The sequence below is a fragment of the Gavia stellata genome, chromosome 30, assembly GCF_030936135.1.
Source record: "Gavia stellata isolate bGavSte3 chromosome 30, bGavSte3.hap2, whole genome shotgun sequence".
Lineage (NCBI taxonomy): Eukaryota > Metazoa > Chordata > Aves > Gaviiformes > Gaviidae > Gavia > Gavia stellata.
Window position 1 is genome coordinate 1,033,162 of NC_082623.1, and position 19,758 is coordinate 1,052,919.

General features: G+C 40.9%; 1 protein-coding gene across 4 annotated transcripts in view; it reads right to left on the minus strand.

Annotated features, from left to right (window-relative positions):
- The window catches only part of PPP1R12B (protein phosphatase 1 regulatory subunit 12B), a 127,427-nt gene that overhangs the window by 79,811 nt on the left and 27,858 nt on the right, over window positions 1-19,758 (minus strand). For all 4 annotated transcript variants that reach the window (XM_059830981.1, XM_059830979.1, XM_059830980.1 and 1 more), the window contains exons 2-8: window positions 13,430-13,560; window positions 11,218-11,336; window positions 7,666-7,825; window positions 5,092-5,236; window positions 3,392-3,466; window positions 856-935; window positions 136-281 (exon numbers count right to left, since the gene is read on the minus strand). In XM_059830981.1, coding sequence (XP_059686964.1) covers window positions 136-281; window positions 856-935; window positions 3,392-3,466; window positions 5,092-5,236; window positions 7,666-7,825; window positions 11,218-11,336; window positions 13,430-13,560 — 856 coding nt within the window. The remainder of the gene's footprint in view (window positions 1-135; window positions 282-855; window positions 936-3,391; window positions 3,467-5,091; window positions 5,237-7,665; window positions 7,826-11,217; window positions 11,337-13,429; window positions 13,561-19,758) is intronic.

Sequence of the window (19,758 nt, forward strand, 5' to 3'; positions counted from 1 at the left end):
TTCTACACATATACACTGGAAGTAGACTTTCAGGACGTCTTTAACAACTAAGCAAAAAAAAGAAAAGCATTTCTCAAACTGATCGCCTAATATTGCTAGGCTAATTGTTAAATCCAAGACTGTACTAAGTCATACCTGACTCCTTTTCAGCATCTGATTCTGAAACTTCATCTTCTTCAGCTTCTTCCTCTTCTTCAGAACTAGAGCTGCTAGAGTCCTTGCTCTCTTCCTCAGTTTCCATGGACTTCAGCGTGTCTTCCTCATAAAGAATCTTCTCTTTGCTGCAAGATATAGAAATTAAGGACTACCATGCAAGCAAGTTATTTCCGAGTTCTACTTCTCAAAAACACATACGCATGATTTGCTACATATAGAACAAGCAAAAGGACAAAATCCATCTACAGACTCAACATCCCAGCACTTCCAGCACTGCCCATTTGCCATGGATTCCAATGTCAGTCTCACACTTCCTAAATTTGCAAGCATTTCTCGGTCAAAAAAAAAAATGTGGTGTCTCTTTTCCTGGTGTAACACAACCTGTCAGCTGGGCTGCATGGCTCTGTGCAACTGCAAAAATGCAGTTCTCAGCCCGAAAGTCAAATTGACACTCAGCAAGAGCAGAAGCTGGGGGACCAAGCACCAGCCCAACTCCTTGTTCTACCATTCAGTGGATATGCTAAGAAACAGCTAAAATTGTATTTAAGAGAGCTGAAATTTAAAAGAAACCATTAAATGAACACGAACAGCAGTAACCATTTTTTAAACCAGTTGAGGCAAGCTGACTGCTAGCAGATGAAGCTGGCCTCCCACTACACTCTGCACAGCTTCTTTTCAATGAAGAGGAAAGAAACGTACTTGGTGAAGAGTCCGCTTTGAGGCTTGTCGTTCATGTCGGCTTCAATTAGCTTATTCCTCGTCTCCTTCTCACTTCGCAACTGTCAAAAAGTCCAAGTAGATTGGAGAAAGAACGAAGAGAGACATGTTAACCAGCCACCTCAGCACAACCCAGCATAAGGTCATCCCAACCTCGTTAGAGGATTTCTTTAACAAGCCAATTCAACAGATGCACATCTGCAAGAGCGCTGGATGTCTTGGACTAGAGCTCCGTAAGGGCGCAGCTACGCACCCAGCACGTCCTTAGACTCAAGCTGCAATTTAATAAAACCTTCAGAGAAGTCTGCAGCAGTCCCTGCTGAGACACAGAGTCAAATCCTGACTTCCGCAGCACTGCCCTGCATCTGCCCATGGAGACACAGGGCTGGAGGTCTGTCCACATGTGTTTGTATGCCTATGGAATCAGGCTAATTCCGTTTAAAATTTGCTGCCTCTGTAGCTATTATTTACTTGCTCTCAGAGGAAAGCATTCAAGAATGATCTGTACAGGCAACCGATGGATATCCTACGAGGATGGGTCACCTTGTCAATCTCTCAAATGCCAGCATAAGTCATCGCACAAGAATACCTGTGATCACCACAGCAGCTGAAATATTTTGCCCAGAGAGCAGCAATATGAATTTTGTCACCACTGACGGACAAAACAGTAACCAAAAAATTGTTTTATACCTTCTAGAAGCACAGACACAGCTGAGGTAAGAAAAAGGGATGGCAATTAGAGGCTCACTTTTAAGGCTGTCTCTTGTGTCACGTCTAGCTTTAGTTATTCTTTCTCTTTTGATAGGAGCTGACACCAGGCACAAGGAGCCAAAGCTCTGCAAATTCTGAATGTGGGAAAAGCTACGTGGAGTCCAGCAAAGAGCCAAAATTTGGGGTACAGCATGTCGTTAAATAGAAGAAATTGTTGGAGCACAGCAAAGGGAAGTGAAGGAAACAGCCCGCTCCATTCAAAGGTAATTCAGAGATTGGGGAAGAAAATCCAAACCCAAATCAAAAGAATTGATTCCAGCAAACAAAATCCCCTCTTCTCTCCAGTAACAGCAGCAAATCTTTTAACAAAGATGGCATATTGTTCTGCTACAAGCTTTAGATTAAAAAAAAATAAATCTGATTTGAGAGCCATTCTGAAAGTGAAATAACGTACTTAGAGGAATGTTGTGGAACTGCCTACTTCATCCTTAACAAATGCAAGTTTTCTATTTTAAGTGATAAAAATGGCACATGATAAATGCACATGATAAAATGGCATTTCTATTAAAAAAATCATACCCACTAAAAAAAAAGTGTGATAAAAATCCGGATTCTTCTCTTCTTCCCAGTTCTACTATAGCTTGCTACACTCATTTAATAAATGGAGAAGGCCTTTATATAGTGCTGCTCTATAGAGAACAAGGGGGGGTGCTAGCCCCTGCAAAACCAGCCTAAAAATTGGGTAGCACCCATCCAAAAAAGATTCTTGTCATTGTTTTGCTTTTTCCTTTCTTCTGAGGAGTGCAGTTATCTGCAGAATCCTAGTGTAGTGAGATAGGAGGAAATCCAAAATACAACACTGATAGTATTTATCAACACCTCATTTAGGAAGAAGCTGATTAATTTTTAAAAAGTTTCTGTGAATGTTAAGGATGCTATTTAAGGACGACAGCAGCTGTGTTATGATCAGAGCTTGAGTTCTACCACCCACATTGTCAGTTCCTCAGAATACTTTACTGGGTTTTATCAGCAGTGTTCTCATTATGTCTGTTTCTGAATCCATCGTTTTAAATGATACTCTCTGATTTTATTTTTTTTTTTAAGAAGGTTGGTTTGATTTTTGGAAGCACCCAAGTGAGATAATTCAGTAGACCAGGTGAAATAGGAAAAAAATGCAATCAAAAAACCAACTTTCAGTCTTGACGACTGTCTTTACTTTGAACAAGATATATTTTTGCTTTTCTTTTTTATGCCAACTTTCTGCTATAACCCCTTCCAAGATCTCCACTGCATTACGAAATGGCAATTTAATACAGTTTTGAAATCACTCATTTTTTTAGTCCAGAATTCCCTGAAGTTTATAACTTCTTCTCACTCATACAAAAGTCTCCCTATTGTAAGAAGGGCAGACATGGTAACAAACCTCTTTCTCAACACTGACAGCATATTTGCTCAGATGCAAACACAAAGTTGACTTGGGTAATCACTCACTAAGAAAAGAGCAGGTATCAACCAGCTAACAAAGCAACTAAAGAATAATAACAATTCCAAAGATGAACTATACATTCCTTAGCAGTTTACATAATTCTGGCTGTCAGCGCGCTACAGACCTTCTTGATGCAGTCATCCAGTTTTCTAGATTTCTAGCTATTAAAAATATTGCTGTAATTAAAGATTCCAAATGACTAACATAAAAAAAAATAGCTGGGCCTCAGTTTCATACGTCTGTTGATGCCATATGTCTTAGAGAACATCCATGCGTGAAAAGGTAATTGGAGAGGTGGAAAATGATCTGCCAGAAACTCACCACAGTCTGTTTCTTCTGCAGCATTTCTAAATGCTCAACCAGTCCCTCATCAGCCACGTCGAATGGTGTCTGGCCCTGATGCGATAAAAGAAGACAAGAGGATATCCAATATGTCATGGTGTAAATATTCAAAAAAGCACTATTTACCAGTGAAGAACAAAAGTGAACACGCTCCACATCCTCCCTTCCTAAATGCTGAGTAACATACTCTGTTCCACTCCAGGGTAGGGGAAAGCCATGCGACAGTGATGATAGTTTTATGACTCAATCCTTGATCAGACCAACCTTAATCATGGAAATGCAGTTTCCTGATTGCTGCTGCTCAAATCTAACAGCCAGGACTAAAATATTTGAGTTTCCAGGTTTCCAAAAAGGACATGCTTGTACTGAGAAGGAATGCAATCAACCTGTTCTACTGTATCATCGTGTACGTGAACCTCCTGAAAGGCTGCCAATCATCAGCACGCCAAAAAATTTGGGAGCCATTTCCACATCCATGGGCATTTACAAAATAAAACAAACCAGAAAAATTACTTTGGTGCACAACACAAGAAAACAGTCATATTTTCACCGTAACTAAAGCTATAATAACCATTTTATTAACGACACATAGTGAAACCTGATGGCTAGGGATCAAATAAATACAGGTTGCCTCGGCCATCTGACCTAGCAAGTTAACAATCCTTAACTGAAAAGAGCAGGTAATGCAGCAAATACAACCATGTCTGCTTCTTTTCAAGTCTAACACAATACAAAACTCACACGCATTCTGAACGCTTTGGAAAAGCACCTGGTGGCACTTAAAACAAAAAAGATTCCCTGTATTTTGGATGCCAAAGAGCTTGCCACACTAAAATGGTTCCTTCTCACAGAGCCATTTCTTTCACATCAGTTTGCAGTACAGACAGATAAACTCAAACCGTACAGTGCCACATTTCTCGTATCAAATTATCTTGTCTGCTTTCACTCCCCGGTGCTGTTCCAAGTACATACAACCTCATTTCCTCTGCCAGAAGCAGCCACGGTACAACTGTCTCTGCTCCAGCAGGAAGCGGTTCACAGACACTGCCTGGACAATGCAGCAGGGAGGGGAACACAAAGAACAACCCTGGACAAGCACACGTCAGCTCTTGAAAAATCCAGGGGCTCTTCAAGGAAAAACTTCTATTACGATGGAAAAGGAATTTTTTTTCTCCTTTTCTTTTTTTTTTTCTTCCAACCTATTTTTCTTTACTAATTTCTCATGAATCTGAGTCAATTTTTCAATTGCCCTTTTTATGGCCAATATAGCAGAATAGGAAATATTTAGAGCTGCCAGTTTCTCAAGGTTTCACTAGCTTTTGGTGCCTTATACCTTAATATTAGCATATTATTTTGCACTCCAAGACTGTCTCTTTTGTTGTTAATTTGTCAGGATTACACAAAAACAGGAAGACACAGATTAGCCCCCATCCTTTCTTAGAATCTTCATCCTAAAATTTAATCACTGATCTTTTCCAGTAATACTTGAAACCTTTTCTGCCTTCCTCCAGCCAAGATTCTTTATCTTCTGATGCTTTTAAATGCTCCAGTGCACACGCTAGAACTGCTCACCGTGTAACTTTGTCTTGGCGTTGGATCAAGTGGTAGGCGATAAAGTTGATATTCATCTGGCTATAAAATACATTGCATAAGTTGTGCCAACATCTGTGCGTACTAACCAGCTTGTTCCTGATGTCCATATCACACAGTGCCTCAGCCAAGATGGAGCAAGCTTCCTTCACTCCCCAGTGTGCAGCAGCATGCAGCGGAGTCCAGCCGTCATTGTCCTGGACATTCAGATTAAATCCAGCCTGGATCAAGAGCCTGAGGGAAGAAGCAATATTAATTTCTGCCCACCCGAGAATGACTTCTTGACACAGAAGAGTTCACACCGTGAGTCACAGAGTGGGTAACATGGTTCACAATAAGCCAGTAGTTTCTTAACTTGTTTATTCACCTAAGCAACATCCCACTTGATGTGCTTGCAACTGTAACAGAAAAGGGCAGTAAATGAAAAGTGACTTCACTGTAAAACCTGCTGGAATGTGTCTAATTCATAAGGTTCCCTTTCAGCATGTCCTGAACTGGGAGAACACCTTAATTTCTAATCTGGCATCGGTGACCCGGTCTGAACTCCTGCTCCCATGGATGAGAGACACCAGACTAGCTCAGGCACTAAGCAAAGAAACATCTCTGCAGACTGACATCTCCATAACAAGGAGACAAGCACAGCACCTGGCATGAAAAGCACATTTGGTAACTGGAGCTCAGTCTTGGTTCTCCCAGAGAACAAGCCACACCGGAGGAACAGTCCATAAGGCGATGATGTCAGCAGGACTGCCAGGTAAGAAGCAATGACCTTACTGTGATTGACAGATGTAGAATTTGTAAGTTAAATAACCCACATTCGGGTTAAACAACCCAAAACGCATTTTTACAGACTAGTCCTTGCACAGTTAAAGCAAATCTTACCCAAGTGAACCTGCCTGGGAACACCCTCGCATCACATTTACTGCTGTGCACCTTCCACCCACTCCCTTCTCTATCAGACCAGAGCGCTAGTGTTGCGTAGCATCAGGAGCTTGAATATTTAAAAACAAAACAAACAGAAGACATTCAATTGTAGTCTGAAGCTTCAGAGACATATGCACACTGGTACACCAGTGATCAGATGAAAGTACTGAGCGGCTCATGTATCAAAACTGACTGTTATCCAAGTTGCTTAAATACTGAAGAACATCCCAAGGGAGTTCTGCAAGTCCGGTAAAACTGCGACTGAAAATTTCCGTCGTGGGAAATTCCACCATCTGGAGCCACCCTCCTGCCAGCACAAGGGAAATCCAGCACGGCCCCAGAATGGCACCAACAGCTTTGAAACTCCTGCAGCTAAATAAAACACAGTCATCCTATAGCAGCAGTGTGTTTCTCTGTGAAAGAAATTTTAAATTAGGTGCTGACTTTATGTTGATTTTCCAGCTGGCAAAAGGGAGGAACATAGCTGCTAAGAGACTCAAGGTCACAGACAAATTCCATGTCTCATTTGAGAGTTAGCTAGCTCCTGGCTTTCAGCCCCTTTGGTTTAAGTCACTGAAGCTTTGTATTTGAACTTACAGGGTGGCCATAAAACACACAAGAGCGAAACAATGTCAACTCTCTGTGAGATCTGTTTATCATTATAACAATTAATGCCAAGGAGTAGCTGTCCAGAACTAGTCAGCCTGCACATCTACACAGTGAATGCAGCCTTCATTGACGAGTACTGGATATACAACCCTCCACTGAAAGTCCACAGGACCAACACCTCAAATTCAGGAGATATTACATTTCTATTCCACATGAGCTGTGTTAGATTAGCGTTCTTGGGCACAGCACAGGTACAGACAGTTTATAACTCAATTATAAGCTCTAATGAATGAATACAAACAGGAAACACTGAGAACAACAAAATTACTAGAGCTTGATAAGAAACAGCTCTTATACATCAAGTCATGCCACTTAAAACTACGAAGTTAAGGATCAAGCTGCATGAACACTTCCAGAAAGGATTTTAATGTGGGCAATAGAGTAACCTTGCTGATGTTTATGGGCAGCTCCACCCCCACAAAAAGTGTAGAGAAAAAAGCTTTATTGTTGGAAACCTTAATTTGATCTCACCTGTAAAAATATTAAAGCTTTCTTGCCAGGAAACACTAAATTGGGCAAGTTTATGTTCATAATAAGCTTGTTAGTGCCAGAGCAGTAGAAGCAGAACTGCTACGTGTTGGAATCCCCCTGTCATTGCTGACGGCTGCAGGAGCAGTAGCAGTAAGGTGCAGGGGACAGTGGATTAGGGGTGGACACTGAATTTTTCCACTAGACTGGTCATGTAAGCTGCTGAGGTGTTTGTGATTGTCATGCAGCATGTATTGTCACTTTGTAGGCTGAAATTATACTTTCATCCCCTAATAATGTTTAACTTGCTAGTCCTAAAACTACTACTCTAATAGTGAAAATTAAACCTTCTCATTTATGTCTCACTCTCTGAAAAGCTTTCATCACTTTAAAGGCCTTGAGGTATGAAAGGGTATCTTCCAGTCCCTATGTATTTCTAGGTGAAGCACTATGGTTGGGCACATAAATCTACAGAGCCTTTTGAGAAATAGCAGCCTGAAAATCTCAGTATGAAACAAATTTCTCTCAACTATAAAGCCAGATATGTTCCTTATGAAAACCAGCCTTAATTCAGTGCATCAGCCCTGGGAAGGAGCTCCTACCTCATGACTTCAGAATAGCCCTTTGCTGCAGCAACATGAAGAGCCGTGGCACCTGTTCGAGGCTGCTTTATATCTTCAATTCTCCCACTGTTCAGCCACTGTCGGGCATCCTGTAGCATTTGCTGCTCCTCTTCTTTTCTCGCCAGGTCCAGGTCTACACCTAAGAAGGTGAAGCACAGAAGATGATATTTATCAAGTGAAAGTTCTCATGTACTTGTTAAACTTACCCTATGTTTCATTTGCTATACAATATTAGTAAACTACTTGTAATCTTCCACAAAAAAAAAAAAAACAACAAAACAAAACAAAACAAAAAAATCAGCAAAAGCATCTTCTAGGAGTTGGGAGAACTCCTGCATCATTGACAGAGATTTCAAAGCTGTCTGACCTAAAAAATCTGAAAGTTGAGCCACTGGTTGCAAACCAGCCCAACTAACTACTAGCTCAACTGTGAACCAGCTATGGGTGGAAGGACTGCGCTCTAAATATGCAGTGTCCTAGATTGAAATAACCAAGTCATGAACAACAGCTTAACAAACTGAATTAAACAATAGTGGGAGTATAATCTACAGTGAAGATCTGAAGAGATCATCCTAAGATGTCTCCTGGAAGAGCAGCACGACCCCAGCTGTATGCTCACTCAAAATTCAGGACAATCTGCAAGCTGCATATACGGAGATCTGTACTGCACCAGAGCCATTCGTGCCAGGCACATTGAAAGAAATACTTAGTTAATTCCACTGAGCAGCAAACCACCAGATTCTGAAAAAACACAATTCTAAATCATTTTGGGGATAGAAGGCCAAAAAAAATCTACTCTGATGGCTTAAGAGATCTGCTTTAGATGAAGTCTGATCAAGTAAGTCCCTCAATACACACGATGGTTGGACTTGATGATCTTACAGGTCTTTTCCAACCTTATTGATTCTGTGATCTGGTATAACAGAGACATGGACTATGGGGCCTTCCGATAAAAAGAGAGACAAGTTTCCCACCCTAGGAAACAACTGCTATGATGTGGAGAGGCCAGGTGGGTCTAGCTGATGGGCTGTGTCAATTGACACTAAACCAAGAAGAGGCAAAACTACCTTAGACTTGTTTTCCTAAGTGGAGTTTTCAGGATAATGAGGTCATGTAAGGACAATATATCAATCAGAAGTACAATACAGCTCCATACAAGATTAATCAGACTAGAGCTCGCTGACTCAGGAAAAATATGAAGGAGATGACAAATCTCAAGAAGGGTGTTGAAGAGCAACTGTCCCTACGGATTAGTTCTTTCAGCATAAGAACGACGTGATTCCCAATTAAATTGTGGGGCATTAGGTTTAAAACAGAACAAAAGAAAACATTTATCAACTCAGAGTCTGAACTGTGAAACCCACTACCACAGGATGTTGCAAAGATTAGAAATACAACTGGCTTCAGAACAAGGATTAGACAAATTTGTAGTTACTAAACCTAATGCTATACATGTCAGGAGTTCCCAAGAAGGACTGCACAAGTTAACGAAACAAAGCCACGGGGGATTCACAAGTACACAGAAAGCCCATCTGGCTCAGGAATTCCTTGAGGCACGGTGGCTGGAGGCTGGGAAAATGTTTGGGAGGGGAATCATACATGCTTGTCCTGTTGTTACAGTTTGCAGCATGCATCTGCTTCTAGCTACTGTTGAAGACAGGCTACAGAGCTGGATGGACGCTTATTTAAAGTTTATACCACATTTAGTCCAGCAGTTACAATCCTTTTAAATTGTGTCAATGGGAAGCTTCTCGGTGGAGACAGATGGTTGTTTCAGGGCATTTCAGCAGGATGCCGCTAATGTGGTGAAGCAATGAAAAAGCCCAGCAGAATCCCAAGAAATTTCAGGCAAAATATCTGCAGCTGAGGCAGAATTACTGCCTTAATGTCCTGCAAGGTTTCAACCATGTTACTAACATGTACAATTCTTGATACCTACTTTAAAGAGAGACAAGTTACACTGATGTAAAGAAAGGGTCTTTCTGGGCATCCAAGGAAGCCTAACTGCAGAGAGGAGACAGGCGTGGTTTGGACAGCTCAGGAAAACGCTGGCTCTAGACACAATTACTCTTTTTAAATATGTGAGCAGACTAAATATAAGGGAGAAGGGCTATTTAAGCTTATTTCAAAGTGGAGGGAAAAGGGGAACAAAATGAGAATAACCTTGTCACAAATACCACTAGACTAGAAAGTGAAATGTTTTTACTTATCAAAAGGAACATGATCCTGCATCAATTTTCCAAGAGGAACACTAAGACAAATAACAGCTAGCTCTTAGATGGACAGCTACAAACTCACCAGTGGAACAGTAACATGGTTGACAGAGCGGCAAGGGACTGATCTCTTCCTAACTATACCTGAAAATAGCTTTAAAAAATAAAGTAACAACCATGTGCCAAGCAGAATACACCTGTTAGAGAGGACTGGATTCAATCCAGCATGCAAACAACCCCATCACCAACCGGCAGTCATAAAATAATCTAGACCGGAAACAATCTTTGGAGATATCTAGCACAAATCCCTGCTCAAAGGAGGGTAACTTCAAAACCAAATCAAGCTGCTCAGAGCTGAAAGCAGCTGAGTTTTGACTGCCTCCAATAATGGAGATTCCACAAATTCCTTGGGTCCCTGTTCCAACATTGTACCACTTTCCTGGGAAACATTCTTCCCCATATATATATATCTCTCTATCCCTCAAGGTAGTGGAGGACAGCAATTAGAGCCCCCTGTCAAACTTCTCTACTCAAGGCTAAATATGCAGTCCATCTATCTCCAGGGTGGATAGTTTGGTCTGTATCAGGTCAATTTGTCTCAGTTCATCACTTCCCACATAGCTGAGATAAATGCATCCTTCAAAAACATTCTTGATGAACTTCATAGATAGGATTTAAACTTCTCACACATATGTACAGACACCTAACCACTCACAGATGAATTTCATGAGTATGAAGAAAATTTTACACTCATGAAGCATTTCTTAATTATAACACAAGTTACACTGTCCAAGACGTTTCTTCTACCAGTGATGTTTTTGCAGGGACAGCACAGAGAACAGCCCCTCAGACAGGCATACCTGATGAGAAAGGGGAAATGGCAGAGCAGATGGGCTGCAGAAGTTGTCTAGGGAAGGATCAGGATAAAGCAGGTCACTCCAGGCCACGCATACTCATTTCCCAGTCCCTACTCTTGGCAGGGCTGTAAATTTCACCACTGTATTATCAAGTCTTAGTGAAACAAGACCTTTCATTGATACCAGAGGTCAGAATTAAATCTCACTTTAAAAGCAAACAGATCTAATGAATCAGATTTCAGTACTGTGGTGTCTTGCTTTGAAGAATCCTAAGGACAGAGACTGCACACCACAAAGCTTCTGCATCTGTTCCACTGTCCTGCTACCAAAGCAAAATTTGTCTGCTGCCTCTTGGGCCAGATTTCAGATCTCTTCACCTATAGACAATAAGCCAACAGAATTTTCTTACAGAAACACTAAGAGGTCTAACCCTCACATATTCAATCCTACTACTAATTTACCTTGTTTCTTTACTTGTTCCAGAAGCAGGTCCTTCATGGCTGCTTCCTCTGCGATGTCAGACGGGACTTCACCTTCACTGTTCACAGCAGCCACATTGGCTCCATGACTAAGTAAGTACCTACGTGAATGAGACCCATACCAACATATTAGACCTTGTGTGCAGGCTTTAGTGCAATTTACAGAGTAAATCAAGTAGCAGAACAAAACATTCGGCTTTCTCATTCAAGTTCAATTTCCACATGAATATCTTACTCTTATCAAATTCCTAGATTAAAAAAAGTTCATTGTTAAATGCAAGGTCCTTGGTCAGCGGCTTATAGTTTTTGTCCTCTACAGTAATTCAAATACCCCTAGTTCTTGCACTAACCTGATAGATCATGCTTTTTTTTTAAAAAGGAAATAAAAAAAAAAGATAAGCCAAGCCATCATCAATTTTTTACTGTGTCTTTTTATAACTATACCAGAAGTTCATTCAAGAACAATTAATGTCGTCTTCAGCCTGTACATCTTGCAACCAGAAAAATTCCAGTAAGTAAAAGAAGTATCTGTTTAAAAAAACAAATCTAGGAGGCTGAGGTAGAAGAAGATATTTTTGATTGGTTTCGGTTTAAAATTTATTTTCAATGACTTTGAGAAATATTTATCGGTATTCACATCAGCAACTTTTTGGTAGCTGTGGTGGACTAAATACATAAGCATGGTATGACTGGTAAAGAATAATAATATCTTTCATTTGAAGAACTAGTATTTGGGAAGAAGAAAAATCAAACTGATAAAGGATCATCCAAAGAGCTAAGAGTTGTTCCAGGAGCAGTAGAACACGCAGAAATAAATGAGCCACAGAAGATGTTTTTTTGGTTAGAATATACTGTAGAGGACTATCTTGAGAAATACTATTGTTTTCTCTTATTCTTCTAACCTATAACGCAGCCTTTACCTCAGAAAAATTATTTCACTTGGGAAGCTACCATCTACGTTTGCCTATTCTTTGGTTCCAGTTATTCTAGCACTCCAGGTCATATATTTCAGCAACTCTCAAACTCTCAGAGCAACTTGTTGGTGCACAACAAGTAGTCTGGTATCAGTATCTTCTCTGGGACTATTAGTCCTTTGTGAGTGTAATGAATGCTTAGATCAGATGCAGAATGTTATTTCAAACCCTGGAATCAGCAACTGTGCCAAGAAGAGTCAAATCTTTGTTGGGAGTAACTTATAGCTTTAAACATCTACTGGACAAAACTCTGTTATATTTACTGTCTCTTCTTTCATATGTATTTTATGTTGGTACTCACTAGATTATCTAATCTCTCTATGGTAGGCCACAGAATTTCACCTGGTTATGTCCAAACTGAGCCCAGTATCTTGCGTTGTAAACAAAACAAACAAAAAAAAGAGAAGATAATTCTCCAACTGTAAGTGGTTTAAGTAACAAGCAGTTACTTTTATCTACTTCTCCATCTTTGTCAGACAGTATGCAAGAAACAGAAAGATAAGATCTGAATTTGAAGAAAAAGAAACGATGCTGTTGGTATATTGGTGACTGCGGAGCCCAGACCATTGTGTTTCTCTCAAAAGCCTCCACACAACTGCAGTACTGCTCACACAGGCCTTCTATGGTAAGAAAATGTTGTCGCTTTGCAAAGCCTCAGAACAAGGGTAAGCATTGGTGCAGTCCCCCTTTGAATTGTTTCATAGTATGGCATGTACCTACTATTCGGGGTTTACACCAGAATAGCTGTATGCATGTAATTACACTAACGTACATTTTGTACAGAGACAGAATTCTTTTCAGTTAGAGGAATAAAATCCCAAATTGCTCTTAGGTAACACTTGAAATTCTACATGGGCTCCCCGCTGACGGAAGCGCACAGCAAAGACAGCCAGCAGCAGCAGAGCTGTGCTTCATTACATGTCTCTGTATTAGCGTGCCTGCCTCTCAACCACCGTGTTTCCCTTTTGCTTGGCATTTTAGCTAAAGTATCTCATGAATCATAAGTCTCTGTAATGGGATCAGCAAAAGGCAACCAGTTGCAGGCTCCACCTTAATCCTCACAAATTAAGAATTCAGTAACAGGAGAAATGCATCTATTTTCAGCAGTGCTTCCCAAGATGTTATATAAGTCTCCGAGTGTCAATCGCCTGTGTATCTGCTCTGAAGAGGAAGATGTGGAAAGTGTTATAAATACCCAGAACAGCCTGAAACTCACTCACTCTGCTATGTTCAGATAGCCACACGATGCCACTGCATGAAGAGGGGTCCAGCCCTCGTTATCTTGCTGGTTCACATTGGCTCCATTTTCTACAAGGAACTTCACCATGTCCAGGTTCTCATCTATACAGGCCTGAGGGAGAAGGGGAAGGGGGACATCCAGGGGAGGGAAGGATTGAAGAGAAACAGAAGAAAAAAAAAGTATTGGTATTAAATCAAGTGTACAACGTCCATTTGCAGTTTATTGGCAGCAGGTTAATTCCTGGGCTGAATTTCCCACACTGTGAGCTAGCACACCTTAAAACTTAAGGTAGCATGAATTTGTGAACTAAAATAAATTAATTTCAGAACTTTCAAAAATTAATTGTAACTCAGAGAGTCCCTAGGCAGACAACCTCTAAATTTGCTCAAGCTTTACTTCTCACCAATTGATCTGTTTCCTTCCTCTCTTCCACACTGTTATCTCCCTGGCGCAAGGACGCACTGTGAAATGATACACCTGTATCGGTTTTAGGTATGGCATCAAATTCCTCTAAGGAAGGCAAGCTACGTATTTATTTAGATTATGTTGTTCCCTCAAAATGTCAATGAAATAACATCATAACAATGAACAAAATGATATCCCTAGTGGTAGGGATGAGCAGGGTAAGCATGAGCTCAAGAAGCCTGACTAAAGCAGACGATCAGTATACTGGACGTTGCCCTTTACAAATGTAACCATAGCAAAAGCAGAATTTTAAGGAAGTTAATAACGTCTTTATTCAGCGGTATCTATTACTTTTCCTGAATACAACAATGTACAACTTTCCCCATTAGCTCTACAGACCCTGTGAGCTACTGAAGAGAATGACAACCCTTTATTAGCTGCTGTATTAATTCCAGAGCCTGCATTTACAGAGATCTGCTAACTTTGAAGTTGCCAGAAGAAAACCTAGCTAGATTCTCAAGTCTCAGCAGTTCTGTTGGGTGGAATTCCTCCTTCCTCAAATTCCTGGCTCCAGCACATTCTGCATTGCATTTACAGTTCACTGGAGGTTGCTATTTAAGGATGAACTGGCAATTTAATACATACGTCCAAATGCATGTGCCTCAGCTGAGAAGCACCAAGCATGACCAGGAGATGAAAGGACTGGCTTTTATACCATGTGTTCATCTACAGACAGAAACCTAGTTCCTCACTACTAGAGAGGGGATCAGCTTGGTCGAAATTCCTCCAAAATCTCAGCACTTGATCCCTTTGCATAGATTGATGTGGGCACATCCATCAGTTGTGGCAGTCAGATGACTTCCAGATGACCATTCTTCTAAAACAAGCAACATTGACTATTCATTCCTATGCTAGCAAGTAATGTAAATGAGGAAATTGTCTCTAAGCAACACCCCCCTGCCAAAAGAGACAATCCTATATTATCTAACATGTTCATCTATGCTGCATTGCTTATTTTAAAGGAGAGGCATGCCCTACACCAGGACATCCAACTCTTGTTATTTCTACTGCAAGTGCAAATCCCAAACTAGCCTTTTACCCCGCAAACACAAATTACTCTTACATTTGCTTGGTTCACAAGTAGCCATGCAAAAGACTAGCTTTAAAATCTCTAAGGAAGCTCTAAGAATTAGTTTTCCTCTAAGGAAAACTAACTCTTCGTACAGTTACTTGGCAAACACGAGAAAACACAGGGTACATCTATGGCACTAGGAAAGGCTGCCCCAGGAGCAGACTTGAGCACCCAAGTCCCAAATGAGCCTGTGCTGACACGTTAGCATGTTTCCTGGCCCTGTTTTAGACTGGTTTATCTTAATCTTTGCCAGAAAAGCACAAGCACAATTCTAGAAATAGTTTACTTCAGGGGCTGCTCCAAACCCAGAATGGATGAGACTGCTCCTGGGTTGGCTCCATCCACCCTGCTCGGTCCACCAACACTCTCCCACCCTCAGGCACGGAACAGCTTCATCCTGTAAACCCAGCACTGGCGGACTTCCCTTAGATTATTTCAGGCAATAGAACTGGAAAAAACCCAACATCCCAAACCAAAAATCTTGGGGATTGAAGAGCATCACACTGAGGCTGCAGGAGTCCCAGGTCCAAGCACGATGGGGTAAGACAAGGTTAGGTCTGAGCAATGTGGATGCAAACGAGGTTCTACCACCAGCCTCAGCAACAAGGTTTATTCCTTGGTCCTCCGTTATTTAGATCATCTGGTCCAACTCCCTGCTCAAAGCAGGGCTAAATCTGATGTAAGATCAGGTTGCTCAGGGCCTGCACCAGCCAGTTTTTACTGTCTGCAAGGATGGAGACTCCACAGCCAGTCTGGGAGTCCCGGTGCTTCACCACCCTCTCGGTGGGTAATTTTTCTTACTATCTAATCAGGACTTTTCTTGCTGCAACTTATTGCCTCCTGCTGCAGTAGTACAGACACACCCTCTAAGTCTCAGCAGGTGATGAGAACAGGAAACACAAGGCAAATATTCCTACAATACAGGGGACCTAATGTGTGCCCAATATGTGCGTGATTAATTTTAAGACATATTCTAGAAGGGATACACTCCTGATTTCCATAATCTTGCAAACTACACAAACAAATCTGTTAGTGGCTTACATCCGTAACAACGCATTCAAAGGCAGTAGGAAGGTAAAGTACGCAACGCGCACAGAGGTGGACATGGATACACAGAGGAACATAATAACCTGTTTTCAGTTCAAGGAGCAATTTTTGGGGAATTCGAGTCTGAGCCTGCAAAACTCAGAGCTAATCTGTATTTTATTGCCACCCATATTTATTGTGATATACTTCAAGTTTTTCCCCAACACACCTCAAAAAAATTACACTTAAATCTTATTGATGAGTTATTTACATTTTGACTTGGGAACACAACCATTACATATAACTTTTTAAATAAAACTGACTTCATCTGAAAGCATATTGCTCCGAGAATAGCCAGGAAAAGTTCACCCACACAGTGGTTTCTTTTGAGCACAATCGCTTCTGGCTGACTAAAGAATTATAGCCTCAAAGAAGAATTTTATCAGCGTGGGTCTGACAAAGCAGCGAGGTAGACGTTTCATGCCTGAGCATACTTACTGCAGTGCTGTATTTGTTTAAGTATTACCTATAGTTTGAGTGTAAATCTAAATTTAGACTGAAGAATGTCTCTATATTGTGAGCTTTGTACGTATTTGATAGAGAATTATATTTACATTGTTTATCATTTAAACCACCCAAATACACCCACTACATCTGCACATATTGGGAATCGGCCAAGAGAAAACACCAGTTCTTGCTCAAGCCACCGGATATATTGGACTCTAAAATTATATCTGTTAGATGCATAAAAGAGCCCCTCCCCTTCTTTTAAATTTCTGCCTGTTATTGGCCTCGTTGTTCTGCTGGTCCCCATCTTGTACGGTTCCTATGGAAGGCATGCTAGAAACAGAAGGGATAATGGGATCAAACCCCACCTGTTCCTACACAGAAATCTGCAGTAATTTGACTCGCCTGGATTCTGAAGAGATAAAACGATGACAAAGTGACAAAGCTACACGGGTGCTGACAACAGCAGGCATTCGCTCGCTTCCCCAAGGGAACCCTAATGCATTTCATGCTTGCTGTTTGCATTTGCCACAAAGATAAAGTCAAGCGCAAAGTTGTATTAAGTTCTTAATGGAGCAGCAACGTATTCCTTAATATCTAAGAAAAATAACCCTCACTCCACCCTTCTGCACCTATGTATCATGAAAAACTGCTGCTCAAGTTATGTGATCAAGCAATGTGACACTGCTTGGCAAATATTTATTTTAGTATTAGTTAGTGACACATAAGAATAGAAATGAGCACAGTGCTGAGTAACATGAACTGTTTAAATGACTTGAGGCTGCGTTAACAGGTATGACTTCTTGCCTGCCTCAAATACGAAAATGCAAGAATTTTTTGCATTTTTGTAATATTATGTAATACCAATTATATTGGCCAAGATTTTAAAAAGTGAGGTGGAGAAGGAGTTTCAGAAAACGGCATTTGACAAACAGAGGTATTAAATAACCCCTGCTCAGTTCTGAAAATCTCATCATTATCTCATGTAAGAAACCATCAGGGATAGGATTATTTGGATCATTTTTTAGTCAGGCACCCTAAAAGAACACACTGCTTGTACCTTAATGACATATTTATGACATATTTAACACATCTTAGAGCAATAATTATGAGGCCAACAATTGGGATAATGAGTAAAATCCGTAATTTCTAAAGATCTTCTAACCTTTAAGAACTTTAGAAAACGTGAATAAAAGTTATGACAGATTAAATGCCAGCTTTTAGAGGCTGCAATGCATTTCTGCGTATACCTTTAACGTATCAACCGATGAACACTTATATGTTATCACAGAATTCATACTTGCGCACACATGAATGGTATTAATAGTTTCATACATGACATCATTTTACCAAGCTATAAATTAAAGAACAGAAATTCGCACTGTTTAGAAGTATTCAGGGTACACATTTGCCCACCTAAAATTTTTGAGAGCCCTGACTGCTGATACCCCTCCAGAAAATCTCGCTGCATGTTTTATTGCACATATCTGCCAAAATTAAGCACTGCAAAACACCGCGTAAGAAAAACGCATTCGCTGAGATTCAGAGGGTAAAGTTCATCTTCTGGCTAAGCAAACTGGGTTACCTGAGGTTACTGGAGGAAGGAGAAGAGGACAAAGAGGAAGTAAAGGAGAACACATCTACCCCTTTTAAGTACCATTAATCCTCCAACCTTAAATTTAGGAGAGTGGATAAGTTTAGTAACCCGAGAGGATCTATCGCTATGCAAAGTTCTCCTCTTTTATTTGATACAGCGTTCCTTGGGAACATTGCAAGAATAACTCCAGTGGACAGCAATATTACAAAGCAGACACCTGCCCCTCCAGCCCCCAAAGGAAGGAAAATCAAAAAAAGTTGGCTGAGAAGTAGCATTGCCTTTTTGGGGGGTAGTTATTTAACATGAAGAAATACTCCCTCTCCTAAATTGCCCTTGAAATTTGCTTTGCATAAAGAAAAATACATACGTGGATAGGCTTAATTCTTTCATTTTTAGGCACTGCTAACCCTCAGCTGCTTGGTTACACACGTAGGAGAGGCTAAAAGCAAGGTTAACTACAGAGCACAGCATTTTTGTCTCTAAATTTTTAATTCCTTCTTTATCTTCTTTCTCTGTAAAAGGTACAACACAACCTTCAAGGCGATGCGATAGGGTGGGAGTATGTGGTGACTATCTTTCCCTCTAATCGGAGATCTTCAGCAGGCTAATCTCTTGCCATCCTTGTATTTTTCTTGGCAGTTGGTTAGCTCCAAGTGCTTCTGGAATGGCACTAATGTATTACAGTTTTAGCAGTCTTTGATGCAAACTGTATCCAGTGCCCAGAATTACCCACTAACCACTCAAAGAAAGCTGGCTCATATGATTTAAATCCTGGGCATCGCTGGGCAAGTCTCCATCCACAGCTCATGGTGTTCCTTCAGCTCCTGGCAGGGGACCAGCATTTAGCAGTTTTTCCATAGGGAGGAAGTGCTCAGTTTCTAAAATTTGCAGATACGGCATATTAGCTTCCCCCTCTTAGATAACAGGTGTAGCCCTTTACAGCCAGGGACACTCACTGCATATTTTTTTTTTTGCCAGTACCTATTGCCAAGGCATTCTTCTTTCAAGCATGAAGTTTACATTACAATAACGAAACGGGGGACACCAGGAAACGTTACAGAACAACTCTGCAAAACTCTGCTTGTCTGGCAAGGCTTGTTCAACAACCAGACAAAATCTGATCTTTATCTTGAATGAAACCTCATTATTATAATAGTATTGTTAGTGTTTGCTCCTTCCTCAGAGCATACAGAACACACAAGTGTTGTTGAACTTCTGATCAGTATCAGCAACGCAACAGCTCCAACTGCCTGCCAAGCTTTTTGGTTTGCATATCTCCTGGGCATCCCCCACAAGACAGAGATAGGAAGATCAGGGAGTAATAGGAGCCAGATGGGATGAGACTGAAGGGTTCAGAGAACCAAGAACCGAGCTCCAACGAGGTGTAAACAGTATAATGCTGCTCACTTTCTAGGGGGTGCATCACATTTAGCAAACCCCCAGCCTATGACTGGTGTTACATTCCCACTATACACAGGATAGCAGGGAGGAGAGCAACTAAACCACCTGACAAATTCCTAAGAAATTGCTTGGGATCAGCTGAGTGAGAAAAAAAAACCCCACCTTTTTGCCTCTACATGGAGAAAGGGGGATGGTTACAAACCCCAAAGAACACAGAAGCTGTGGCAATAATTGCACATCA